A 27,115-nucleotide genomic window follows, 5' to 3' on the forward strand; every position below is an offset into this window, starting at 1 on the left:
CCTGGAGGAGGGCATGACAACCCACTCTAGTATTCTTGCCTGGAGAATCCCATGGACAGAGGAGCCTGGCAGGATACAGTCCGCAGGGTTGCACAGAGTTGGACATGACTAAAGTGACTTAGCACGCACACAAGGGTCTTTGATTCTGTTACAAGACAGATGTAAAGGCCAGTGGAATTAAATACAAGAACAACTATAATAACAATAAAAATAAATTTTAAAATAGTAGAAAAAATTTTTGGTAAATTTTTTCCCCTGTCTTAAGAGTATACAGGGGAGCACCTCTCTTCTGTAGACAGAGAAAATGCACGGGGGCCAGCCCCTTGCCTGTGGGGTGCCTGGCCCCTCCTCCAGGAACATTCTCCGGGGGGCTCTGTTTGCTGCTGCTCCAGGAGGGGGACTTCTGATCTCCCCAAAGGTGGTTAGTGATGGGTCTGTGACCCAGAGCACCCCGTGTGCCTGTTCAGAAGGAAGCTCGTAGCAATGGGTGTTAAATCTCGACAGCTGTATGTCAGTGGCAGCAGTGGCTGCCTGGATGGTTGAGTTGTCTTTATCACATCACTTTCAAGGCATGCCTTCTTTTCCTCTGTTTCCAAGTTTGATTTAGGGGCTGTGGCAAGAAGGGCTGAAAGTGTGAAAAAGTTTCTAGAGCAAAAGCAGGAGCGCAGAAGGGCCCCCAGGGCAGATAAAGAGGCCCATGACATGGCGAACAAACTGTGCAAAGTGAAAAAAAATCTATGGAGAAATACAAGACACTGTGAGTATGCAACTCAGCACATTGTGCTGGGAAAGCTGAGATAGTCGCCCGTCCCAGCAGGGCGGCCCCGGGCTGCACAGACGAGTTAGTTGTTGCTTGGACTTGTTTGCTGGCCAGTTCTGTGCTTGGAGAACTGTGTGCAGTGGGTCCCTCTGCCTCGGGGCCCTCATTCTGGGGCACTAGTTCTTGGGGTCTAATTCTGACTCCTCCGGGTCTAAAATGCATCCTCCCGAGCCCCCATCCTCAGGTCCTCAGTGACGTCCTGGTCTCGAAGTGTCCACACCCTCCTTGGATGGTCACAAAGTTCTTCTTCTTGGAACCTGAGCTTGAGGCTCCCCCATATATTGCAGCTGACATTCAGGCTGATACCCTCACCCTCACTCACTCTTCCTTCTGGGCTGTTGTCTGTGGGCCAGCACGTGTGCGGTTTTGCCCTTCTTCAGGTGCCCTTGCTACTACTCTTATACGACAGGACTCCGCACACGCCTCTCCTGGGGCCGCGTCCCCCTGTACCGTCCCGTAACCTTGGGCCTTCCTTCCCGGTGCCCCCAGAGCTTCTGCTCAGCAGCTCGCATCCCCCCCTGAGGCATGCCCGCCCCCTCCCTGCCCAAGCCCTGCTTGGACTTGTCCCTTTCTCCCGGGCTCATGCCGCACTGCAGTACTTTGTGGGTCAGTTGTGAGGCACTGCTCTCTTTCTCCTAAATTGTTGCTCCTTCATAGCAGGGACCGTGCATTTTCCTCTTTTTATCTCCAGCTGTTATTTTATATGGGGTCCTGCTGCTCACCGCTTACAAAATCAATTACATTCTCGCAAATGTTGGTAGAAAGGAAAGGTGCTTTTAATCAGAATGCCAGCCATCTGGGAAGAGGGCGGGCTGCGCATCTGCTAGAAACACCTCTGAGATCCTGCTCGGCCGTGAAAGTTTTACAGGGAAGGAGGGGAGTCATCTCAGTGACACACTGAGATGGCGGGGTCCGTTGCCATCCCCTCCAGGCTTGAGGATGCCTCAGAATCTTCCTCTGGATGTTCTCTTGTTCACATGGTTTGGTCACACAGTTTGCATGATTGCTGAAGGGGAAGCTCGGGAAGAGGTCTGGTCACCTATTAATTACTGATTCTCATTTCTTCTCTGGTCTCTGTAGAGAACCAACCAGTCAGGCAACATATCGTGTGTCCAGACTTGAAAGCTGTGCTTGGGCAAAGATGAGTAGAGCCTTGGGCGCCCGGTTAAAAGTCAGAGACAATATAGCTCTGCTAAGTGACAAGTACAGGACTTCCTGTTGAGGAGGGCTTCCTGCAAAGAGCTGCGTACACAGTCCCAATGCACTGCTGGGCGGGTCACAGCCATTCATAACTGTTTTGCAGTGAACGGTAGTTACTTCCTTGAAAGTAGAAACAGCTCTTAGAGCTTCGCTGACTCAGATTTCCCACGTTCTAGAGCCAGTTAGAATCTCCTGCTGACCCTCTGTGTGTCTTCCTTCTCCTGGTGCTTGGTTTCTTGGTCGAGACAGCAGGTGTCGGCCATTTCAGTCTCTAGTCTTCCAACAGTTTTTCTTCAGGGCTCTAGGAGTCATGGTTTCAAGCTGGATTAGTGACCAACAATTCCAACTATAAAGCTAAGGAGAATGTTTTTGTGAACTAGGAATGCTGCTTGCCATTGGTACACAGAGGGCGTTGCAGCTCTCAGCCACTGCAGCCAGCCCAATCCCCTGACCGTGCACTTGAGGGCACTCAAGATGGGAGCATAGGACACTGGCCCAGATGTTAGCTGAGTGCACATCAGAGGAGTGACTTCAGGGAGCCCAGACTCTTGCATCTTCCTGTACATAACAGGGTGCTAAATTCCCTAACTTGGGATGTCTGACTTTCTTTAACAGTGATCTTTTGATGTTCTGACTACCTGGTCTTTGTTGCGAAAACTCGTAAGTATCCTGACTCCTCCCTCCCCTCTTTGGAGCAGCCCCTCAGAGCTATCTGAGACACCACGGGGCCTCCGTTAATCCTCTGCCTGTGCTTCGCTGCTTGTCCTGGCACTGCCACAGGGGTGAGGGGAATACCAGTGGAAGGGAGTTGGCAGTTTCTCTACTGCTTGGTCACCCATGAAAATAGTTAAATCGGGCACTCGTGAGCACATATTCTCATAGTAGGAGCCATGTGCACAGTCAAGAGTGTCGACTAAAAGATAAAGCACAGCCTACAAGCTGAGAATTTATTCATTTTGTAGACATTCTGAGGACTTAGACCCACGACACAGCATCTCAGATAGCTCTGAGGGGCTGCCTGAAAAGGGAAGGCAGGGGCCAGGATACATAGGAGTTTTTGCAACAAAGACCAGTAAACATCACAAGATTACTGTTCATTAGAGAAAACTGGACCTCTCTAGTTAATGAATGTAGGACTTTTCTGGGTATGAAGATGCAAGAGTCTGGGCTCCACGAAGTCACTCCTGTGATGTGCACTCAGCTCTCTGGGCCCAGTGTCCTGTGCTTTCCCATCCTAGTCCCTCAGGGCTCACCGATGGGGGGCTGATTGCAGCGGCTGAGGGTTTGGCAGTGGGCAGCAGCTTCTCTCCTTAACAAAAGACAAACCAAAGAAGGGCCAGAGATGTGCGTGTCTGTGAACGGTGGTTCCCGTGAGGAGTGATGGATGACGTGGTCTGACACCAGAGTCCAAGCCAGTGTGTTGGGGGTAGAGTCTTAGGTCTGGTCCCCACGGGGATCTGGACCTCATGCAAGTGATCTGTTGAGGGGTGTGCTTGTGAGGAGCCTGCAGGAAAGTGAGGGGCAGCAGAGGGGGACTGAGGAGGACGCATGAGGGTGTGCCTGTTGCTGGAATGCTGCCGACTCTGGCCAGCATGGAGGGCTGGGGGTGCTGCCGAATCATGCTGGCCCTGGTCGAGGTAGCTGATTTGTGCACCTATCAGTCAGGTACCGGCTGGGGCCCACCTCCCCCCCCCCCCCCAGGAGCCACTGTACCTTCCAGGCACTGCTCAAGGCTTTTGTCAGTGGAGGACAAGTATTGTCACCATCAGCCCTTGAAATCCAAGTTCAGAACCTCTGTAGCATCTGCAGTAGAGGAGGAGGGGGCCTTCACTCTGCCTGTGGAGCCTGGGGGCACCTACCTTCTGCAAGCCTGTTGTCAAAGGGCTTCGAGAGAGGAAGCAGTCATCAGCGTAGCAGGGGCAGGAGGCCATACTGCCAGAACTGGGCTGGCAAGAACTGGGGGACATACTGGGAGAACTGGGCTGACAAGAACTGGGAGACCATACTGGGAGAACTGAAGGGGGTGCCGTACTGGGAGAACTGGGCAGACAAGAAGGGAGTCATACTGGGAGAACTGGGTTGGCATGAAGCCTGCTAGACCAGGAGGAAGGAGGGGACACCTAGAGACAACAGAGGACTTTTCTGATGATGGACACAAGTTCCAGAGGCTGATGAGGGAGAAGACTGGTCCATGGCAGTCCAGGTGTTCGTAGGATTAAACGTTTCGGCAATTAGGGGGATCCGGGAAATCTTGGGCTTCCTGTGATGGCCAGATCTGACTGTTCATTACTTAAGATTTGTCTTTATTAAAATAGAGATGAATGAAGCCAGAAAAATCCCAGAAGAATGGATCAAAGCCTACTCCATGAAGCTGAGCATGATAACCTACTCAAGTTTCTTGAGAAGAACTTGGATATCCCTCAGGGCTGCATGTACACGGACCAGAAGGCCATCAATGCTGAGGTCAGCCCTGATGGAACAGTTCTCGGGGTGGTCACTCCACACTCTTCCTACTACTGCTCCCTCTGGACAGGGCTGGGTGTGATGCCTCAGCGCCTATCTTTCCAGAGCAGAGCTCCCTGAGCACACCCTGCTGGCTGTACCCGAGCCCGCGGGCCTTGCAGAGCTTGTCTGAAAGGACAGGGTAAGCTTTACAGATGAGTTCTTGCTTGTTAACTGTTAACCCTGCAGTGCCTGCCCTTCCCTTATCTCTTACTGTGATACTGTTTTTCACAATCCAAACTCTATACTCCGCTTTCACTTGCCTCCACCGAATATTTTAGTATGTGGATCCAATACACTTGAAATAATTAATATATACACAGTTTTTCAAATGCTGAAGCTTTTTCTGTATTATAGGCAACACATGTCACCAAAAGACATTGACATATCTAAATATGGTATGCCAAATAGCTGGGAAAAGAAGAGAACTGAAAAGCAAAGGAGAAAAGGAAAGATATACCCAACTGAATGCAGAGTTCCAAAGAATAGCAAGGAGAGGTAAGAAAGCTTTCATCAGTGATCAATGCAAAGAAATAGAGGAAAACAATAGAATGGGAAAGACTAGAGATCTCTTCAAGAAAATTACAGATACCAATGGAACATTTCATGCAAAGATGGGCTAGATAAAGGACAGAAATGGTAGGGACCTAACAGAAGCAGAAGATATTAAGAAAAGGTGGTAAGAATACACAGAAGAATTGTGCAAAAAAGATTTTCACAACCCAGATAATCACAATGGTGTGATCACTCACCTAGAGCCAGACATCCTGGAGTGAGAAGTCAGGTGGGCCTTAGAAAGCATCACTATGGACAGAGCTAGTGGAGGCAATGAAATTCCAGTTCAGCTATTTCAAATCCTGAAAGATGATGCTGTGAAAGTGCTACACTCAATATGCCAGCAAATTTGGAAAACTCAGCAGTGGCCACAGGACTGGAAAAGGTCAGTTTTCATTTCAATCCCAAGAAAGGCAATGCCAAAGAATGCTCAAACTACCACACAATTGCACTCATCTCACACACTAGTAAAGTAATGCTCAAAATTCTCCAAGACAGGCTTCAGCAATATGTGAACCGTGAAATTCCAGATGTTCAAGCTGGTTTTAGAAAAGGCAGAAAAACCAGAGATCAAATTGCCAACATCCGCTGGATCATCGAAAAAGCAAGAGAGTTCCAGAAAAACATCTATTTCTGCTTTATTGACTATGCCAAAGCCTTTGACTGTGTGGATCACAATAAACTGTGGAAAATTCTGGAAGAGATGGGAATACCAGACCATCTGACCTGTCCCTTGAGAAACCTGTATGCAGGTCAGGAAGCAACAGTTAGAACTGGACATGGAACAACAGACTGGTACCAAATAGGAAAAGGAGTATGTCAAGGCTGTCTATTGTCACCCTGCTGATTTAACTTATATGCAGAGTACATCATGAGAAATGCTAGGCTGGAGGAAGCACAAGCTGGAATCAAGATTGCCAGGAGAAATATCAATAATCTCAGATATGCAGATGACACCACCCTTATGGCAGAAAGTGAAGAGGAACTAAGGAGCCTCTTAATGAAAGCAAAAGAGGAGAGTGAAAAAGATAGCTTAAGACTCAGCATTCAAAAAACTAAGATCATGGCATGTGGTCCCATCACTTCATGGCAAATAGATTTGGAAACAGTGGAAACAGTGGCTGACTTTATTTTTCTGGCCTCCAAAATCACTGCAGGTGGTGACTGCAGCCATGAAATTAAAAGACGCTTACTCCTTGGAAGGAAGGTTATGACCAGCCTAGATAGCACATTAAAAAGCAGAGACATTACTTTGCCAACAAAGGTCCGTCTAGTCAGGGTATGGTTTTTCCAGTAGTCATGTATGGATGTGACAGTTGGACTATGAAGAAAGCTGAGTGCAGCAGAATTGATGCTTTTGAACTGTGTTGTTGGAGAAGCCTCTTGAGAGTCCCTTGGACTGCAAGGAGATCCAATCAGTCCATGTGAAAGGAGGTAAGTCCTGGGTGTTCATTGGAAGGACTGATGTTGAAGCTGAAACTCCAATACTTTGGCCATCTGATGCGGAGAGCTGACTCATTTGAAAAGACCCTGATGCTGGGAAAGATTGGGGGCAGGAGGAGAAGGGAACGACAGAGGATGAGGTGGTTGGATGGCATCACCGACACAATGGACATGGGCTTGGGTGGACTCTGGGAGTTGGTGATGGACAGGGAGGCCTGGCGTGCTGCAGTTCATGGGGTTGCAAAGAGTCAGACACGACTGAATGACTGAACTGAACTGAACTGAACCCCCATTGTATGTTCTTGAAAGTACTTTTCTTTTAAAGACAATGAATTCCATTACATTCTTCTCTCCCTTGCCCTCCATGTAGGATGACGATGTGACATAGCCCATAGCGATGGTCATGTCAAGTCTCATAATGCATGTATGTCCTTTGTAGGGGGCCCCAGGAGCAGAAGCAAGTCCAAGGGTTGTCACTGCGTTTCTGGGGAATTGCATCAGGTTATTGTCTCATGGAAGTACCAGTGGGCACCACTGGGTGGCAGTGTCAAGCTTTTGCCAAGTGCTTGAGTCAGCTTTGATTTTTAGGTAATACGCATGCTACCAGATTTGTTTGGGCTTCCAGGTGGTGCTAGTGGTAAAGAATCGGCCTGTTTCATCCATCTCAGTAGAACCGATTCAAATGTATTTTTTTAATGGCTGAGTAATATTCCATTGTGTATATGTACCACAGCTTCCTTATCCATTCGTCTGCTGATGGACATCTAGGTTGCTTCCATGTCCTGGCTATTGTAAACAGAGCTGCAATGAACATTGGGGTACACGTGTCTCTTTCAATTCTGGTTTCCTCGGTGTGTATGCCCAGCAGTGGGATTGCTGGGTCATATGGCAGTTCTATTCCCAGTTTTTTAAGGAATCTCCACACTGTTCTCCATAGTGGCTGTACTAGTTTGCATTCCCACCAACAGTGTAAGAGGGTTCCCTTTTCTCCACACCCTCTCCAGCATTTATTGCTTGTAGACTTTTAGATAGCAGCCATTCTGACTGGTGTGAAATGATACCTCATTGTGGTTTTGATTTGCATTTCTCTAATAATGAGTGATGTTGAGCATCTTTTCATGTGTTTGTTAGCCATCTGTATGTCTTCTTTGGAGAAATGTCTGTTTAGTTCTTTGGCCCATTTTTTGATTGGGTCGTTTATTTTTCTGGAATTCAGCTGCAGAAGTTGCTTGTATATTTTTGAGATTAATTGTTTGTCTGTTGCTTCATTTGCTATTATTTTCTCCCATTCTGAAGGCTGTCTTTTCACCTTGCTTATAGTTTCCTTTGTTGTGCAAAAGCTTTTAAACTGGAGCCCATTATACAGAGTGAAGTAAGCCAGAAAGAAAAACACCAATACAGTATACTAATGCATATATATGGAATTTGAAAGATGGTAACGATAACCCTATATGTGAGACAGAATAAGAGACACAGATGCATAGAACAATCTTATGGACTCTGAGGGAGAAGGTGAGGGTGGGACGTTCTGGGAGAGTAGCATTGAAACATGTATATTGTCATATGTGAAATACAACACCATTCCATGTTCGATGCATGAGACAAATGCTCAGGGCCGGGGCAATGGGATGACCCAGTGGGATGGGATGGGGAGGGAGGAGGGTGGGGGGTCCAGGAAGGGGAACACATGTAAACCCATGGCTGATTCATGTCAATGTATGGCAAAAACTATTACAATATTGCAAAGTAATTAGCCCCCAACTAAAATAAATAAATTTATTAAAAAAAAAAAAAAAGAATCGGCCTGCCATTGCTGAAAACTAAGAGATGTGGGTTCAATCCCTGGGTCAGGAAGATCACCTGGAGGAGGACATCCCCATGTGGCTGCCCCCAGGTTCACTCTCTCCAGCTCGTCCACCCTCTAGAAGTTTCCCCAGACCCTCAGTAGGAGTGGGCGCTGCTGCGGGGGTGTGTGTCCTCGTGCCCTGTGTGACATTCCACGACTAACCGCATTCTGTGTTTGCACGCTTCCTCCCGCGATCGTGGGACCAGGCAGCATGGCGGGAACGCAGAGGTTGGATTCCGCTACAGTCAGGACTTACTCTTGCGGAACTTCAGGGTGAGTACAGGCTCACCTGGTCCTGTGGGGGCATGGAAGCCATGCTCTGGGCGTGGAGGGTCAGCGGGTCTCTGGAGGTAGGGCCCAGGACAGCCCTCAGCGGCAGAGAATGTGACCTTGGCCTCTGGAGGCCACCGGAGTGGTCAGAGCACTGCCCAAGTTTCCCTCGCGTCCGTGCGCATGGGTGTCCCTCCCACAGCAGCAGGGCTGCTGGCCATGCCCTGCGTACACATTCTCAGAGGGAACAGGACCCAGGGCATCAGGGTTCATGAGGGTGCCTTGCCCTGGGCCTCTCTGTCCGGAGGCCAGTGTTTAACATGGAAATGCAGCGGCATCTGGGGGTCAGGCACCAATGAGGGGCCACCCTCCCTTGCAGGTGCTGCTCTGGGTGGTCCTCTGGTGGGTCCAGCCCGGGAGCCCAGGCCTGCTCGAGCCGCTCTGAGGGCAAGAGGCTGTCTGCTCTGTCCTGTTCACTCTCAGCTAGAAGCCTTGACTGGGTTTTAAGTTTTTTTACCAGCACTTTTAGCTATGTCAGAATAAAGTCAGCCACAGAGTTCTTGCCTTGATCTGCCTGGTCCTTCACGTGTCTTTGAATTCTCAAAGCAGCTGAAGCCCAGAATGGGGTGCGGGGGTGTCTGGAGGGGCAGGGGTTTGGGCACCAGCCGCCGTCCCAGGACTGACTCACCTGTGTGTTTGTGTCCAGTTCACCCGCACTACTTTTACAGATGATACTGCGTCCAGAATATGACAAAGACTACATTTTTGCATTTCAATGCAATCTTTAATCTGTTAATACTTGTTATATGGACCCTAAGATATTTTATTACAGAGTTTTTAATTAGTGAAAAATTCATGAATACCATAAAGAAAATATTAGGCCCTTCCCCAGCATCAGAACCTAGTCTAGCATCAGACCTTCCCCCTCCAGCATCAGGCCCTAGTCCAGCATCAGACCCTCCACCAGCATCAGACCCTCCCCACGCATCAGAACCTACCCAAGTATCAGACCCTCCCCACGCATCAGGCCCTGCCAAGCATCAGACCCGAGTCCAGCATTAGGCCCACTCCCAGCATCAGGCCCTCGTCCAGCATGAGGCCTTCCCTCAGCATCAGCATCCCCCCCATCAGACCCTCCCCCAGCATCAGACCCTAGCCCAGCATCAGGCCCTCACCTCCAACATGAGGTATGGCAGCCCCACTTACCAGATGCTCCTGAGCACACTCAGGCAGCCCCAGAGCAGCAGGAAAAATAGCTCTTGCAGGTGGTGCATCTTTAGGAATCACCTGTGGAGCAGCAGCAGCAGGGGTCTGTTGCAGGCCAAGGAGAGGCAAAGAAGAGGCACTTGTGCCAGAAGCAGTGGTGGGTGTGGGCACGTTCCTCAGCTCTGCTTCCTCCCAGTGGGGGCTTTGCTCTCCTGCTCTTCACACGTGGTCACTCGAGGGCCCCAGAGCTGTGTCCTTCCAGATTCACTGTCTCCTTGATATCTCAAGCCCAAGTCCTGAGTCGCGTCCCAGTCCGGTGTGGCAGAGGGCTGGGAACACCCAACCTCAAGGGCTGAAAGGATCCCAGGGGGACAGCCGGGCCCCAGTGGGTGGCAGGGCAGGGGATGAGGGTGGCCGCCCACAGAGGGCCCTGCAACAGCCCTGGAAGGAGAGCAGTGATTCCTTAGCTCACTCGGGAACGTTGCCCGGCCTCAGCAGTCAGAGATGTTACCGCCGGCAGCTGTGGGGACACAGGAAGCCTGGTGAGGGACACCACCCCACTCGCGCCGTGTGGGTGGGCACTGCTGACGATGGCCTCAGTTTTCATTCCAGTTGCAACTGTCCCTCCAAGGGCTGACGGGCGCCTCTTATGAATGGCACAGATATTTTCTTTATGTGGGTGAACGCATCCCTGTTTGTTTCTGTCGGCACTGTTGTCGGACATTGTGTGTTTTCCTCTTTACAACCTGTGCTTGCTGCTCTGCCAGTTTAACTTAGGAGCAGCCCTTATTTTCTGCATTTCCTAGTTGTCAGCGCTCACTGGAGCCTTCCAGGTGGCGCTAGCAGTAAAGATCCTGCCTGTCAATGCAAGAGATAACGAGAGATGTGGGTTAGATCCCTGGGTCAAGAAGATGCCCTGGAGGAGGGCATGGCAACCCACTCCAGTATTCTCGCCTGGAGAATCCCATGGACAGAGGAGCTAGTGGGCTACAGTCCCTGGGGCCGCAAAGAGTCAGACACAACTGAAGCACTTTAGCACATAATCAGGTTTTAGTTCAGTCGCTCACTCGTGTCCGACTCTTTGCCGCTCCGTGGACTGCAGCACTCCAGGCTTTCCTGTCCTTCACGATGTCCTGGAGTTTGCGCGAAGTCATGTCTATTGAATCAATGATGCCACAGAACCATCTTATTCCTGTTGCATCCACCAGAGGGGTGGCTGGAGCTTGGCAAAGTGCATGGTCCAACTGTGTGGGTGTGAACCTGCATTCACCACTCCCTAACCATGTGAGCATCACTGTGTCCTCCTCTGTAAATCGGGAGGTGGCAGCACCTGCTTGGGAAGGGGCACACACAGCATCTGGTATATAATCAATGCACCATCCATCTCAGCGGTGTATTTATTAATAATAGGGATAGCTTTTAATAATCTGCTCCTTTTTCTCTCTTGTCACTTAACTGTGCTAGAGACCACATCTCTTTTACTTACCCCTGTAAATCCCACACCCAGCACAAACAAGACACTCAACAAACTTCTGGCTGAAGAGGCAGGAACATACTCTGTCTTCAAGGAGATGAAGCAGAGCGAGATGGGGGGCTGATGACAACACTGCGTGATGAGGAGACCCCAGGAGGCCCTGCGTGGCTGTGGGGTGGGGTGGGGGGCATGGGAAGAACCCCTGATGAGCTCCTGGGGATGGGGAAGGTGCCAGGAAGGAAGGGGAAGGCTGTTCCTTGTGGGGTGTCTACAGATGGTACCTCAGCCCTCACTGATGAGCACTTAGGCAGTTTCCAAACACTTGTCACTGTTCTGGAGAAAGCAATCATTGCCCAGCTCCTACTCAATCAATTTCGTAGAATATGTTTCTAGCATTGGAGTGTAAACATCTGCTTTATTCATTCCATGCTCCATTCATCCACCCATCTAGGCAGCCATCTGTTCATCCATCCATCCACTCACGAATTCCATCCACCCATCCACTCATTAACTCATCCAATCATCTTGGACTCACCGAGAAGACAGACGTCTCCTCCGCTCTTGCTCGCAGAAGGACACCCAGCGTGAGTGACAGGAGCCTCGTGGGGACAATGGGGGAGACACAGAAGGGACACGCCTGCAGGCCCTCCTCCCTCTGAACGGTGAATCACCCACCTGGTCCTGACGCCTCCTTGCCGGGGAGTCCAGGCCGGCCCTTTTCCTTCTTGCCAAACAGGCGGCTGATGGAGGACTTGATGACCTTCTTCTTCTGGGCTTTGTGCATCGAGTCCTGGCTGCTGGTGCTGCTGCTGGGGTTGGTCCTGGGGCCGTCCTGAGAGCCTGTTGACCTTCGGGGTGAGAAAACGGCCTTTAACCGGAGCCCTCATGCAAACACACACCCGTCCACAAGACCTACTGATAGAACCCGCCACCCAGCACCACCCGAGCCTCAACCTCGCAGCAGACAGTGGAGTCTCCTTCACCAACCACACTCCACACGAGCAATGCCAGCTCCCGGCAGACAACCACCCTGGGAAGCTAAGATTCTCTGACTCAAGCTCTCCCCCGAGGAGGGCTTCACTCCAGACCAGCTGGTGCAGAGGGCGCTCCGACCCTCCCTCAGGGTCGCTGATCAGCAGGTGACGACGCTCCCAGAGAAGGCGAGCTCCCTCGCTCTGGGCAGTTCCCTCCGCCTCCCGCAGGGTGACCGTCCCCGGCCGCGGCAGGAGAGTGACTGTCACCGTGCAGGGCTGCTGGTCAGGTGACCACATGTGCCCTCCATCGAGTGCTGTGCGGCTCAGGACGGGAGGTCAGCAGGTGGTGGTCTGAATGAGGACAGTGTCAGTCACAGGAGGTGACAGACAGCCTCATGAGAGGAGACCCTTGAGGAAAAGGGAGGAACCCTCAAGAGCAAATCCGAGAGGCATGGAGCCGTCACCATCAGGAATGTGCCCCGGGCTGGGCAGACCTCTAGCAAGAGCAGGAAGAAACCTCCCACAGGAGTCAATCTCTAGAGACGGACGTTTTCTAAAATCACTGAGGTCACTGAACTCTTCTCCCCCAGCACCTGAAGTTCACCACTAAGCATAGGCACCTAATCCAGTGGGATTCCTTTAAAATCATCCTTCCAACTCTTTCAAGACAAGAGGCGCAGGGCTCCAGAAACTGACAACGAGGCGCCCAGGCCCCTTACTTGTGGGCGTCCCTGATGTCCTCGTGGCTGGCTGTGTGATGCCGGCGCCCCTGTGTGCAGCCAGTCCAGCCGAAGGGACTGCGGTGAGGAGGGGTCGAGGTTTCACATCTGATGGTCGAATTGTCGTCTAGTACCTCTTCCGGTAAAACTGGCAGCTGAGGGAGTGAGGTAAGTGTAAAACTGAGTAACAATAGACTTTGTCGAAAAAGGCAATCACACGGGCTTTACATGATAACCAGAAACTTATTTGAAAATCTATTAGCTATGCTTTCTGCCAAGTCCAAAAAAAAAGCCTTGTTCTAGCTTAACGCCATCTTAAAGGACTGTCTTGTTCAAGAGAAGCGGGGCGGTGGGGCAGCAAGAGCCCCCGACTGAGTGCAGAGACCCAGGACAGGAGCCTCCCTGCAGCCGGGCTCCACCCTCCCTGGAATCCAGCGACCAGATGGCCCCACCGGGCAGGACGGCAGAGTGATGCCAACACTGTGATCCCTGCATGGCATGAACTGCCCTGAAGAGGACTGTCCTCATCGCCAGATGCTGCTCAGAAGCACCACTAGCAAGAGTAAGAAAGTTCTCAGCAAACCCATCCAGACCTTTCTGTTTGAAGGAGAAAAGGAAACAGATTGTACCACCACCCAAGATCAGTTTTAGTGATGACGCAGGTTACCGGAACCTATGACAACAAGTGAAACAAAGAAAGGGTACCTAACCCCTCCATGCAAACGCCATGTGTCTGGTTTGTATTTCTCAGTAACATACAGACTGGGGGCTCACACTGAAGTGCTTACACGCAGTTTGAATGTAATTTGCTCACTGTGGTTTACATAAAGCACTCCTAAGTCTTCATACCCCACGTCCAAGGTAAGAGAAACCCAACTAAGACGGTAGGTGTTGTGAGAGGGCATCAGAGGGCAGACACACTGAAACCATAATCACAGAAAACTAGCCAATCTGGTTACACGGACCACAGCCTTGTCTAACTCAATGAAACTAGGCCATGCTGTGTGGGGCCACCCAAGATGGACAGGTGATGGTGGAGAGGTCTGACAGAATGTGGTCCACCGGAGAAGGGAATGGCAAACCACTTCAGTATTCTTGCCTTCAGAACCCCATGAACAGTATGAAAAGGCAAAAAAATAGGACACTGAAAGATGAACTCTCAAGGTCGGTAGGTGCCCAATATGCTACAGCAGATCAGTGGAGAAATAACTCCAGAAAGAATGAAGGGATGGAGCCAAAACAAAAACAATACCCAGTTGTGGATGTGACGTGATAGAAGCAAGGTCCCATGCTATACAGAGCAATATTTCATGAATCAAGGCAAATTGGGAGTGGTCAAACAGGAGATGGCAAGAGTGAACGTCAACATTCTAGAAATCAACGAACTAAAATGGACTGGAATGGGTAAATTTAACTCAGATGACGATTATATCTACTACTGTGGGCAGGAATCCCTTAGAAGAAATGGAGTAGCCATCATGGTCAACAAAAGAGCCCGAAATGCAGTCCTTGGGTGCAATCTCAAAAATGACAGAATGATCTCTGTTTGTTTCCAAGGCAAACCATTCAATATCACGGTAATCGAAGCCTATGCCCCAACCAGTAATGCTGAAGAAGCTGAAGTTGAACTGTTCTATGAAGACCTACAAGACCTTTTAGAACTGACACCCATAAAAGATGTCCTTTTCATTATAGGGGACTGGAATGCAAAAGTAGGAAGTCAGGAAACACCTGGAATAAGAGGCAAATTTGGCCTTGGAGTACAGAATGAAACAGGGCAAAGACTAATAGAGTTTTACCAAGAGAACGCACTGGTCATAGCAAACACCCTCTTCCAACAACAGAAGAAAAGACTCTACACATGGATATCACCAGATGGTCAACACCGAAATCAGACTGATTATATTCTTTGCAGCCAAAGATGGAGAAGCTCTATACAGTCAACAAAAACAAGACCGGGAGCTGACTTTGGCTCAGACCGTGAACCCCTTATTGCCAAATTCAGACTTCAATTGAAGAAAGTAGGCAAAACCACTAGACCATTCAGGTATGACCTAAATCAAATCCCTTATGATTATACAGTGGAAGTGAGAAATAGATTTAAAGGGACTAGACCTCATAGACAGAGTGCCAGATGACCTATAGATGGAGGTTCATGACACTGTACAGGAGACAGGGATAAAGACCATCCTCACGGAAAAGAAATGCAAAAAAGCAAAATGGCTGTCTAAGGAGGCCTTACAAATAGCTGTGAAAAGAAGGGAAGAGAAAAGCAAAGGAGAAAAGGAAAGATATTCCCATCTCCATGCAGAGTTCCAAAGAATAGCAAGGAGAGATAAGAAAGCCTTCCTCAGCGATCATTGCAAAGAAATAGAGGAAAACAACAGATTGGGAAAGACTAGAGATCTCTTCAAGAAAATTAGAGATACCAAAGGAACATTTTATGCAAAGATAGGCTCGATAAAGGACAGAAATGGTATGGACCTAACAGAAGCAGAAGATATTAAGAAGAGGTGGCAAGAATACACAGAAGAACTGTACAAAAAAGTTCTTCACGACCCAGATAATCGCGATGGTGTGATCACTCACCTAGAGCCAGACATCCTGGAATGTGAAGTCAAGTGGGCCTTAGAAAGCATCACTACGAACAAAGCTAGTGGAGGAGATGGAATTCCAGTTGAGCCATTTCAAATCCTGAAAGATGACGCTGTGAAAGTGCTGCACTCGATATGCCAGCAAATTTGGAAAACTCAGCAGTGGCCACAGGACTGGAAAAGGTCAGGTTTCGCTCCAATCCCAAAGAAAGGCAATGCCAAAGAATGCTCAAACTACCGCACAATTGCACTCATCTCACATGCTAGTAAAGTAATGCTCAAAATTCTCCAAGCCAGGCTTCAGCAATACGTGAACCGTGAACTTCCAGATGTTCAAGCTGGTTTTAGAAAAGGCAGAAAAACCAGAGATCAAATTGCCAACATCCACTGAATCATCGGAAAAGCAAGAGAGTTCCAGTAAAGCATCTATTTCTGCTTTATTGACTATGCCAAAGCCTTTGTGTGGATCACAATAAACTGTGGAAAATTCTGAAAGAGATGGGAATACCAGACCCCGTGACCTGCCTCTTGAGAAGCCTGTATGCAGGTCCGGAAGCAACAGTTAGAACTGGACATGGAACAACAGACTGGTTCCAAATAGGAATAGGAGTATGTCAAGGCTGTATATTGTCACCCTGCTTATTTAACTTCTATGCAGAGTACATCATGCCAAACGCTGGGCTGGAGGAAGCACAAGCTAGAATCAAGATTGCCGGGAGAAATATCAATAACCTCAGATATACAGATGACACCACCCTTATGGCAGAAAGTGAAGAGGATCTAAAAAGCCTCTTGATGAAAGTGAAAGATGAGAGTGAAAAAGTCGGCTTAAAGCTCAACATTCCAAAAACTAAGATCATGGCATCTGGTCCCATCACTTCATGGGAAATAGATTGGGAAACAGTGGAAACAGTGTCAGACTTTACTTTTGGGGGCTCTAAAATCACTGCAGATGGTGATTGCAGCCATGAAATTAAAAGACGCTTACTCCTTGGAAGGAAACTTATGACCAACCTAGATCGCATATTTAAATGCAGAGACATTACTTTGCCAACAAAGGTCCATCTGTGGTTTTTCCAGTGGTCATGTATGCATGTTAGAGTTGGACGGTGAAGAAACCTGAGTGCCAAAGAATTGATGCTTTTGAGCTGTGGTGTTGGAGAAGACTCTTGAGAGTCCCTTGGACTGCAAGAAGATCCAACCAGTCTATCCTAAAGGCGATCAGTCCTGGGTGTTCATTGGAAGGACTGATGTTGAAGTTGCAACTCCAATACTTTTGCCACCTCATGGGAAGAGTTGACTCATTGGAAAAGACCCTAATGCTGGGAAGGATTGAAGGCAGGTGGAGAAGGGGACGACAGAGAATGAGATGGCTGGATGGCATCACCTACTCGATGGACATGGGTTTGGGTGGAGTCTGGGAGCTGGTGATGGACAGGGAGGCCTGGCGTGCTGCGATTCATGTGGTTGCAAAGATTCGGACACGACTGAGAGACTGAAATCAACTGAAGTCTTCACTAACAGATACTCTTCCATCAACGTAGAGGGGTGGTTTGGGGAGGGAAATGGGAGGGAAGTTCAAAAGGGAGGGGATATATGTGTACCTATGGCTGATTTTTCCTGAGGTTTGACAGAAAAGGACAAAATTCTGTAAATCAATTATTCTTCAATTAAAAAATAAGCTAAAAAAAAAAAAAAAAGATGATCTCTCCTGGACTCCCAGCTTTTCTGCTGGTTCTGGGTCTGAGGACAGGAAACAGTGGTGGCAACAGTGTGGGAAACAGATAAACCTCTTCAGGGTCCAGACAGGTCTCACTTATACATGTGGGCGTGTGGTTCAGCCAGGGGAGGTTTTAGGAAGCATGCATGGAAAGTATTTTTATAGACAATGAGTGCGCTGTTTTAACCAACTAACCTGTGGCTTTGTAATGGGATTCTGTAAAGAATACTGATCCACTGCAGCTCCACAGGAGCTTGGTGACAACAAAGTGACTTAGTGCAAAATACAGCTGAACTTGTTTACAGCTGCTGGATAAACTGTGCACTCTCCCCTGATCTCTAACAACAACCCTCAGACAACAGAAGGCTACAAAAGCTAGAAATTATCCACATGGAACTGAACAGGGATCAATCTCAAATTCAAGTTAAAAGAAGCATTTATAAAAATCAGAAAACAACAAAGAACAGAGCAGGGAAGTGACACACCTGGGTTGACTAGGACTGAATGCAGACAAACACCTGCCTCAAAGTCAGGGACCACGGCCAGGCCCTTCCCCCGGGCCTTGTCCTAAGAAAGGCCTCTGGGTCCCCAGCCTGGCACCCTCCGCCAGGATGGGAGCCCGCCCCACGGGTGCCCACGTGACTAGGATGGGCAGTACCGTGTCCTCAATTAACAGGAGGGCAAAGCAGGCCACAAAGTGGGCGAGTGGCACACCCAGGTCACCAACCCCAGGGTGATGGAGCTACTCTGCTGTGCCCGGCAGAAGGGTTCCTGGGCACTGAGCTGCCTGAACTGGAGCGCGGCTGCCCAAGTCCTGTGGGAACACCCCAGGAGTGCTCCATCAGTGGGCTGGGAGTGGGAGAGGGATAAGAAAGGCCAGCCCTCGGGCCACTGGACTGCAACAACAGGGGCTCATCCAAGTGACCTGAGGGGAGAGGCAGCGAGCTCCCTCCTGAGGCTCCCTCCATCAGGGATGCTGTGATGGACAGGAGGGCCTCTGGAGGAAAGTGGGATGGACGGCACCACGGTTAAGTGTCCAGGCTATGATCAGACCAGTCTGCATCACACCGCTGGGTATGCGAGCCTGGGCACAGTGCCCGGCCTCTCTATGTCTCAGTGTCCATATCTGCTGAATGGGGATAACAGCAGACTGGACCTCACCTGGATGTCTGTGGGATTAGATGATGGGCTCAGAAAGCCCTTTACATGGTGCCTGGCGCACAGAGTCTCCTGCACACTGCTACCCACCATCATTAAATTGGCTTCCCCCAAATCTAACATCTATGGCTCTGATTCAGTCATTTCTTTTAAGAAAACACTATGTGGAAATTCCATGGTAGTCCAGAGGTGAGGACTTGGCACTTTCCCTTTCACACCGGTCTGCTCCCTGGTTGGGGAACTAACATCCCATTAGCTGTGCAGCATGGCCAAAAAAATAAGTAAAGAAAAATTTAAAAATAATAAATAATACTATGTCTATTATAAATAAGCACGAGATGATTAGAAGGGAAACAAGTGGGAGAAAGACAAACTGTTACAATTGTCCCAGCGAATGACCTATTTCCAACAGAACCATCAGTTCAGTTCAGTTTAGGTCAGTCGCTCAGTTGTGTCTGACTCCTTGTGACCCCATGAATTGCAGCATGCCAGGCCTCCCTGTCCATCACCAACTCCCGGAGTCCACCCAAACCCTTGTCCATCGAGTCAGTGATGCCATCCAACCATCTCATCCTCTGTTGTCCCCTTCTCCTCCTGCTCCCAATTCTACCTAGCATGAGGGTCTTTTCCAATGAGTCAACTCTTCGCATGAGGTGGCCAAAGTATTGGAGTTTCAGCTTCAACATCAATCCTTCCAATGAACACCCAGGATTGATCTCCTTTAGGATAGATTGATTGCATCATCAGCATATTTTAAGTTGTGGGTGAGTTTCATTACTTCCATTAAAATGTCAATTATCCACCAGTACATAACCACATAGTGGTCATTCACGTAACACGATAAGGACTCTAATACTTCACAGAGAAACAAAGGCATGCTAAATTACTAAATAGTTTACCTTTCGACGATGCTTCCTTAACTCACTAGACTGATAGATGAATGCAAAGAAATGAAGAGAAACCAGATTTATTGCCACTTTGAAGCTAAAAAACCACTAGTCCATTCAGGTATGACCTAGATCAAATCCCTTATGAGTATACAGTGGAAGTGACAAATAGATTTAAGGGACTAGACCTGATAGAAGGAGTGCCTGATAAACTATGGACAGAGGTTCATGACATTGTACAGGAGACAGAGATCAAGAAAATCCCCATGGAAAAGAAATGCAAAAAAGCAAAACGGCTGTCTGAGGAGGCCTTACAGATAGCTGGGAAGAGAAGAGAAGCAAAAAGCAAAGGAGAAAAGGAAAGATATTCCCATCTGAATGCAGAGATCCAAAGAATAGCAAGGAGAGATAAGAAAGCCTTCCTCAGCGATCATTGCAAAGAAATAGAGGAAAACAACAGATTGGGAAAGACTAGAGATCTCTTCAAGAAAATTAGAGATACCAAAGGAACATTTTATGCAAAGATAGGCTCGATAAAGGACAGAAATGGTATGGACCTAACAGAAGCAGAAGATATTAAGAAGAGGTGGCAAGAATACACAGAAGAACTGTACAAAAAAGTTCTTCACGACCCAGATAATCGCGATGGTGTGATCACTCACCTAGAGCCAGACATCCTGGAATGTGAAGTCAAGTGGGCCTTAGAAAGCATCACTACGAACAAAGCTAGTGGAGGAGATGGAATTCCAGTTGAGCCATTTCAAATCCTGAAAGATGACGCTGTGAAAGTGCTGCACTCGATATGCCAGCAAATTTGGAAAACTCAGCAGTGGCCACAGGACTGGAAAAGGTCAGGTTTCGCTCCAATCCCAAAGAAAGGCAATGCCAAAGAATGCTCAAACTACCGCACAATTGCACTCATCTCACATGCTAGTAAAGTAATGCTCAAAATTCTCCAAGCCAGGCTTCAGCAATACGTGAACCGTGAACTTCCAGATGTTCAAGCTGGTTTTAGAAAAGGCAGAAAAACCAGAGATCAAATTGCCAACATCCGCTGGATCATCGAAAAAGCAAGAGAGTTCTAGTAAAGCATCTATTTCTGCTTTATTGACTATGCCAAAGCCTTTGACTGTGTAGATCACAATAAACTGTGGAAAATTCTGAAAGAGATGGGAATACCAGACCATCTGTCCTGTCCCTTGAGAAACCTGTATGCAGGTCAGGAAGCAACAGTTACAACTGGACATGGAACAAGAGACTGGTTCCAAATAGGAAAAGGAGTACGTCAAGGCTGTATATTGTCACCCTGCTTATTTAACTTCTATGCAGAGTACATCATGAAAAACGCTGGGCTGGAAGAAACACAAGCTGGAATCAAGATTGCCGGGAGAAATATCAATAACCTCAGATATGCGGATGACACCACCCTTATGGCAGAAAGTGAAGAAGAACTAAAGAGCCTCTTGGTGAAGGTGAAAGAGGAGAGTGAAAAAGTTGGCTTAAAGCTCAACGTTCAGAAAACTAAGATCATGGCATCTGGTCCCATCACTTCATGGGAAATAGATGGGGAAACAGTGGAAATAGTGTCAGACTTTATTTTTGGGGGCTCCAGAATCACTGCTGATGGTGACTGCAGCCAGGAAATTAAAAGACACTTACTCCTTGGAAGGAAGGTTATGGCCAACCTAGATAGCATATTTAAAAGCAGAGGCATTACTTTGCCAACAAAGGTCCATCTAGTTAAGGCTATGGTTTTTCCAGTGGTCATGTATGGATGTGAGAGTTGTACGGTCAAGAAAGCTGAGCGCCGCAGAATTGATGCTTTTGAACTGTGTTGTTGGAGAAGACTCTTGAGAGTCCCTTGGACTGCAAGGAGATCCAATCAATCCATCCTAAAAGAGATCAATCCTGGGTGTTCATTGGAAGGTCTGATGTTGAAGCTGAAACTCCAATACTTTGGCCACCTCATGCGAAGGGTTGACTCATTGGAAAAGACCCTAATGCTGGGTAGGATTGGGGGCGGGAGGAGAAGGGGACGACAGAGGATGAGATGGTTGGATGGCATCACTGACTCGATGAACATGGGTTTGGGTAGACTCCGGGAGTTGGTGATGGACAGAGAAGCCTGGCGTGCTGCAATTCATGGAGTCGCAAATAGTCGGACACGACTGAGCGACTGAACTGAACTGAACTGAACTGAAGCTAAAAATTCAAGAATCAGTATAGGCAAAGACAGTAAAGCAAAAATGATGGCAAAAATATACGTGAAATGAAGATTTAGAGAACATGTAACTGGAAACAGAACATTTTTTTGGACCACATTAGTTAAATAAGCTATTCAAGATTTACTAGAGAAACACTATACATTATTCCTTAGGAAGATACAGTTCTATTACAACATCTTGATTTGTTAAAGCACAGCATTCTGTACAACACAGGGCCTTAACAGTTGTCTGTTCTCAGCCAAACCTCTCTATAAGTTAGTTTCTCTTAATAAAAAAAAACATGTTATACTTTAAAATAGTAATTTAACTGATAAGGTAGTTGCCATAATACCTATTTTAACACTGAACAAATCTAACCACCTATTGGACATTAATGTAAAATCGTTACCTAGAATTTGATTTAAAACTTCTGAAAATAAATTCATTAAAGCAGGTACCCTATGAAAATATGTAAGAATGAAAGCTAGCATAACAGCAGGTGGAGTCTTCACATTTTATGAACCATAGAAGATACTTTGTAAAAGAGTCTAGTAAAACATTAAGCATGCAAAAGCTGATGAGATTTACAGTCTCAAATACAAGCACCAACACAGAAAGGATGTTGTGTCAAAAGTCCATTAATTCTATACATAAGAGGATCATTGCTTTAGGTAAGCATAATCTCATTTATGAATTACACAGGTTCTGTAGTGTATCATCCATCTACATTATGCTTGTAACTGCACAGTGATACAATAATTCAAACTTAGCGCCATGGGGAAAAAACACCATTTAATGAGACATGAAGACAAAGCAGAAACCCGACTAAGGGGACACACGCTGTGGACCCCAGACTGCCATGACCAGAGCAAGTGGGAGGACGGGGGAGGGGAGATGGATGGGTAAACTACAGCCTCCGGGGGGTGCGGTTGTGGGAAGCTGGTGTCTGGATTGATAACAACGAAGCAGACAACAGGATGAGACAGGAAATCAAAACCAATGATGAAAGCACACACACCGTCAGAGAACTCCAACAACAAGAAAAAATATACAGAACTGTTCTTTTACAAATACTTGGAAAGAAATCAAGCATTAAACCACAGGGAAATCGTCAAAGAATACAAACTATCAACTAATTGGCCAGTGATGCAAATTATAAAACCAATGTCTCAAAAGACCACAAAATAGACTCGTTATCACTTCACATGATGCTAAAATGATTCACAGTTAATTTAATTATATGCTGACTAACAATGCAGCTAACATGAAATGGGTGGTAACAAAAAAAAGTGATAATACAAGTGCAGTTACAAAGCAGAGTGTTGTAGACATGATTTCACGGGGTAAACAGCAATGCGCTCAGGAAACCTAAGCTAAACATGGAAGAAAGCAGGAACATGTGCTTCAGAGCTGCACACTCTGTCACCAAAAGCCCTAGGTCGTCATCCCATTTTTAGACTCAGAAGAGTGAGGAAGCCCGACTTCTTCCGTAGGGCCCTGGGGCACCGGGCTTTTAACCTGGTTTCACACGCAGAGCTGGCCTGAGCGTGCGGCCATGTCCAGTAGCAAGCAGATCAGTTTAGATTCTTGGTTTTGTTCCCACCGCATGTCCTGCACCCTGCAGCCAGGCATCCCCAATGAAAAATGTGCTGTGCGGGTCTCACACGCCAGGAGAGCTGCCTATGGTTACTTTCACAAGGCTGTCTGCTCCGTGAGAACAGAAACTTCCCTGCACCTGCTGTGTCCAGCACGGGCCAGGCCCAGCGTTACAGAGGCAGGCTCTGGCTGAGTTCATGATGATGTGCTAAGCCGGTGGTCCAAATATCAAGACTAATTTGTTGCTGTGTGATTATGGAATGATTAAAAGACTAGGCAGTTTTTAAAAATCTTAGACCTCTAAGATTGCATAGCAAATGTACCTGAGTTTCTTCTGGGTAAAAAGAGAAAAAACAAAAAACAAACAAACAAAAAAGAAAGCCAGTGTGCTGGGGGAGGGACGTGGCAGGGAGGAGGCAGACACATACCTAAGTCATGACGCCCAGCTTGTCTACTTTCCGCGCCGAGCTGTGCCGCCTCCTTCGGGGCTTGGAGCGCTCACTGCTGGGTGGGCAGGAGCCAGCAAGCGAGGAGGCGGGACACAGGTTGAGGGAGCTCGAGGATTTACAACGACGAAGGTTGCCTAAGCTCCCCCTGCCCACCCTGCTCTCAGTCTCCTCGGCCCGCTGCTCCGTGTTCTCCTTCTCTTCTTCGATCAACCTAAAATAGAATAAAACCCGTCACCTGACTTTGTCAGCAGAGGAACGTGTCTGGACAACAAATGTGGGCTTGCATTCTGTGTCACGATTAGCATATTCCAGGAACAGTTGCTCAATTAACATCTCAGCAAAAAGGTTCAACTTTCCCTCTTTTCAATATTCTCAAACTTAGAATAACTTATCCTTGAGTCTTACAAAGTGGCCCCTGATCATTCACGTTTGATTTTACTGATTTACTCTAACATTCTGACGGGGCCAGGGTGGCGCCTCTCTCCCTGTGAGGAGATAACCTGAAGTTGACAACCTTTACCTTCCCTGCTCTCAGGGCAGAGATGCACGGCAGTGCCTCAAGTCTTTTCCACTGGGAATCAGGAACTCTGTATAATCAAAACAGCGATTCACGAACAAGCTGGAGGTTCTAAACACAAGTCTCTAGACCAGATGAAGTGCTGAATCGATTTTTTTTTTTTTTTTTTTTTTTTTAGGTTGTGTATGTACAAATGCATCAGTTGATGAAGTTCTCCATCAGCTTTGTGTGAGTTTCTGGACTCATGTCAATGTGCTGCATTAACCTAGAATTCACAGTTACCGCTCTTCTCCCCTAATGTCTCCCGGATGATTTTATATAGCAGTTTAAATACTCGATTATGCACATAACATGATTTTCAAAATAAAATACAAGATTCTTGCAGGTCTTCACCTCTCCAGTTTCACTTCTACTTATACATCCTGAAAGTTTTTCATGGTTGATATCAAGTTGATGGAAAGAATTTACCATTTACCTCAAGTCAACATGTTACCTAAGGAGAAATCACTTTTACCTGACAACATGCTGTAAAAATAAACACATTAATATGTAACCGTTCCATATTTCCTGGGGGAGGGGGAAAGACAATCTTTCTGAGCTGTCTGTGCTCAAACACGGCCCACAAAGCAGTCCGTCTCGGCGTCAAAAGTGCAGGCGGCACCACCTGCATTTGCTGGTTGTGCCCTTCACCCCTGCCTTTCCCCCGGGCCCCCCGCACTCGGCTGACAGAAACGGGCACCTCGGCCTGCGCTGACGTGACTAGAACAATCTGAGCAGCAGCTCTGCCAGGTCCTGTGCAGGGTCACCGGCCTGCGGCCACTCTGAACGTGGACAAGGGACAGGAGGCACAGCCATGCGGGTGTGGCACCAGGCTGGCCTCGGGGCCCCCAGCCACCCGGCTGCACCCAGACCCAAGGCCCCTGCTCACCACGAAGCAGGCCTTTGGATTCTATCCCATTTGTAAACTGTTATAACAGCCCAGACGGTGTCTATAGAAAACATCTCACAGACACTGATGAGTTGAGAAGAACTCAAACACATGTCCTTGAACCACTGTCTTACAACAAGCCAATCTTCACACTGTATTAAGTTCAAAAGGAAAATGCAGATCTGAGTGGGAATTTGCCACCCCAAAACACCAGCTTTTCTGTTTCAGGTGGCTTTTCACCAGAATGTGGGAGGCTCCGAGGGACACACGAGGGCGAACCTTCAGTGCTGGAGGGTGCACGGGCCGCAGGGGACACTGTCACGGCACCTCACCCACCTTGGGGCTCAGAGCTGGTGGGGGGACACCCCACAACGCCCCCCACAGCCCTGGCTGACTGAGCTCTATAATCAAGGGCAATCTCGGAACGGAAAATTCTTGAAGCAGACTTGAAGTCAGTTTTCTTACTATGGAACACTCAGCCTTCTCTAAGGAGAAGACAGCTCCTCAGAGAAGCCGAGTTTCTGGGGAGCTGGGCTCAGGCACACCCACCGGATCTCTTCGTTGATGGCGTCCAGCATGCTCCTGAAGCATCACAGTCAGAGTCTCAGCATCACCCTGCCTGCTGGGCGACAGCAGAGCGGCCAAGCTGAAGAGGGTGGCCCTGTCGCCCCCGCCGTCAGATAAGTCTGCGTCACTCTCAAACACCTGGGCCACGTTGGCCGGCACGCTGGCTTGCTGCGTGAGCTCCCAGTCCTGTTCCTTCAGGGTCTGCACCTGGGCACGAGAGGACCATGTCTCGTCAGCAACATTCAGGGCAGCTCAAGTCTATCAGGAACTGAACACAAGTTTACATGGAAGCCCCAACTGTGGATAAACGGGCCATGCTTATGAGACACTGCCATCTCTTAAGCGAGCAGTACTGAAGAAACGGGCAGGAGGAGAATCCACTTCCTAGATGGCCTGGTGACATTCAGGTCTTAGCGTGGATGGAAGGCAATCCTATGAGGTTATTCACAAGGGTGAGCTAATGGAGTCAGAGACAAAATCCAAAAATTAAAACAATACATCCGTGCCTCCATCAGCCAGGCTGAAGGAAAATAAGAAAAAGAAATCCTTCAGCTCCACAGCCTCTGGGTCCACCTCAGCGGTCACCACTTGTACTAGTTCACCGAGGAGCGCCATCCTCGCAGGTCCCCAGCCCTCCGTTTTCCAGGCTGGTCTGAACACACACAGACAGGAGCAAGCAGGGCCAGCAGGGCCGGGAGGGACAGCTCCCCGCGGCTCTCCTCCCGAGGCGCAGGCCCGCGGGCTATTCTGGGGAAAGGCACCTCACACAGCAAGGAGGCTCTGTCATCAGAGATGTGAGGAAGAGGGCCTGCTGGGCCCCGAGCCGCCCTCCAGCTCTCACACCTCACACCCTTCTCTCTGGCACATCTCCCCCCGGCCCACTCTCACCCAGGTCCTGCCTTCCTTCCCAGACATGACCTCAAAGCAGCCAAGGGGCAGCCTCGAGGTGCTGGCTTGCTGGCTCCCTGTCCCCCGTGGCCAGCGCCCTCGCCCCTGTCTTCGTCACGACCCCTCCCCAGGGCTGGGCCACCCCCTGCACTGGCTCCAGGACCACCTGCCATCATTCCTGCTCCTCTCCAGCGAATCAGCTGCATATGGCTTCACCCCCATCAGCTCAGTCAGCACGTCATCTCCCTTCTCCCACCGTAAAATCTCACAACAGGAATCAGCAGATTCCTCCTCCAGGGCTACCTGCAGCGTCCACTGCGGGTCTCTGAGAGCTCCCTGGAAGAGGCCTCTACTGTCCCCCTCACTGCCCAGTCTCCAGCTCTCTGCAAGCAGGCGGTGTGCCCCGCTCACAGGGCAGCTCCCAGGGAGCTCTGAGGAACCCATGTTACCAAGCCCCCTCCTCTCCTTGCCCTCCCACCGCCAGCATGGCTCTCCTTGAGCACCAGGCCCCGCCCTCCCTGGGGTTACTAGTCAGTCCCTTGCGCCCCTTCTCAACCTTGGAATGCGGGGCACCCCACAGCTCTACCCTTGCACCCCA

At 48.7% G+C, this 27,115-nt stretch overlaps 2 protein-coding genes across 2 annotated transcripts in view; both read right to left on the reverse strand.

The window, feature by feature from the left end:
- Positions 1-9,398: 9,398 nt before the first annotated feature.
- LOC145515819 (liprin-alpha-1-like) lies at positions 9,399-13,323 on the reverse strand. The gene is made up of 4 exons (XM_081517198.1): positions 13,319-13,323; positions 13,010-13,189; positions 11,992-12,164; positions 9,399-10,700 (listed from the first exon to the last, which is right to left on the reverse strand). The coding sequence occupies exons 1-4, from the start codon at positions 13,321-13,323 to the stop codon at positions 10,645-10,647; spliced, it is 414 nt and encodes a 137-aa protein (XP_081373324.1). The 3' UTR covers positions 9,399-10,644.
- The window catches only part of LOC145507151 (liprin-alpha-1-like), a 31,378-nt gene continuing 13,661 nt past the window's right edge, over positions 9,399-27,115 (reverse strand). Inside the window, exons 8-10 of the mRNA XM_081493092.1 lie at positions 25,612-25,836; positions 23,597-23,828; positions 9,399-13,164 (exon numbers count right to left, since the gene is read on the reverse strand). Coding sequence (XP_081349218.1) covers positions 23,778-23,828; positions 25,612-25,836 — 276 coding nt within the window. The 3' untranslated portion in view covers positions 9,399-13,164; positions 23,597-23,777. The remainder of the gene's footprint in view (positions 13,165-23,596; positions 23,829-25,611; positions 25,837-27,115) is intronic.

This window comes from Giraffa tippelskirchi, chromosome 1 (genome assembly GCF_054371585.1).
Source record: "Giraffa tippelskirchi isolate mGirTip1 chromosome 1, T2T-mGirTip1v1.2.pri, whole genome shotgun sequence".
Taxonomy (NCBI): Eukaryota; Metazoa; Chordata; class Mammalia; order Artiodactyla; family Giraffidae; genus Giraffa; species Giraffa tippelskirchi.

What these genes read in the sequence shown, in the direction of transcription:
- LOC145515819 (XM_081517198.1), bottom strand. An exon ending in GACATCAGGGACGCCCACAA is followed by an intron (nt 12,165 to 13,009) that starts GTAAGGGGCCTG and finishes CTCACCCCGAAG; the next exon opens with GTCAACAGGCTCTCAGGACG. An exon ending in CAAGGAGGCGTCAGGACCAG is followed by an intron (nt 10,701 to 11,991) that starts GTGGGTGATTCA and finishes TTGCATTGACAG; the next exon opens with GCAGGATCTTTACTGCTAGC.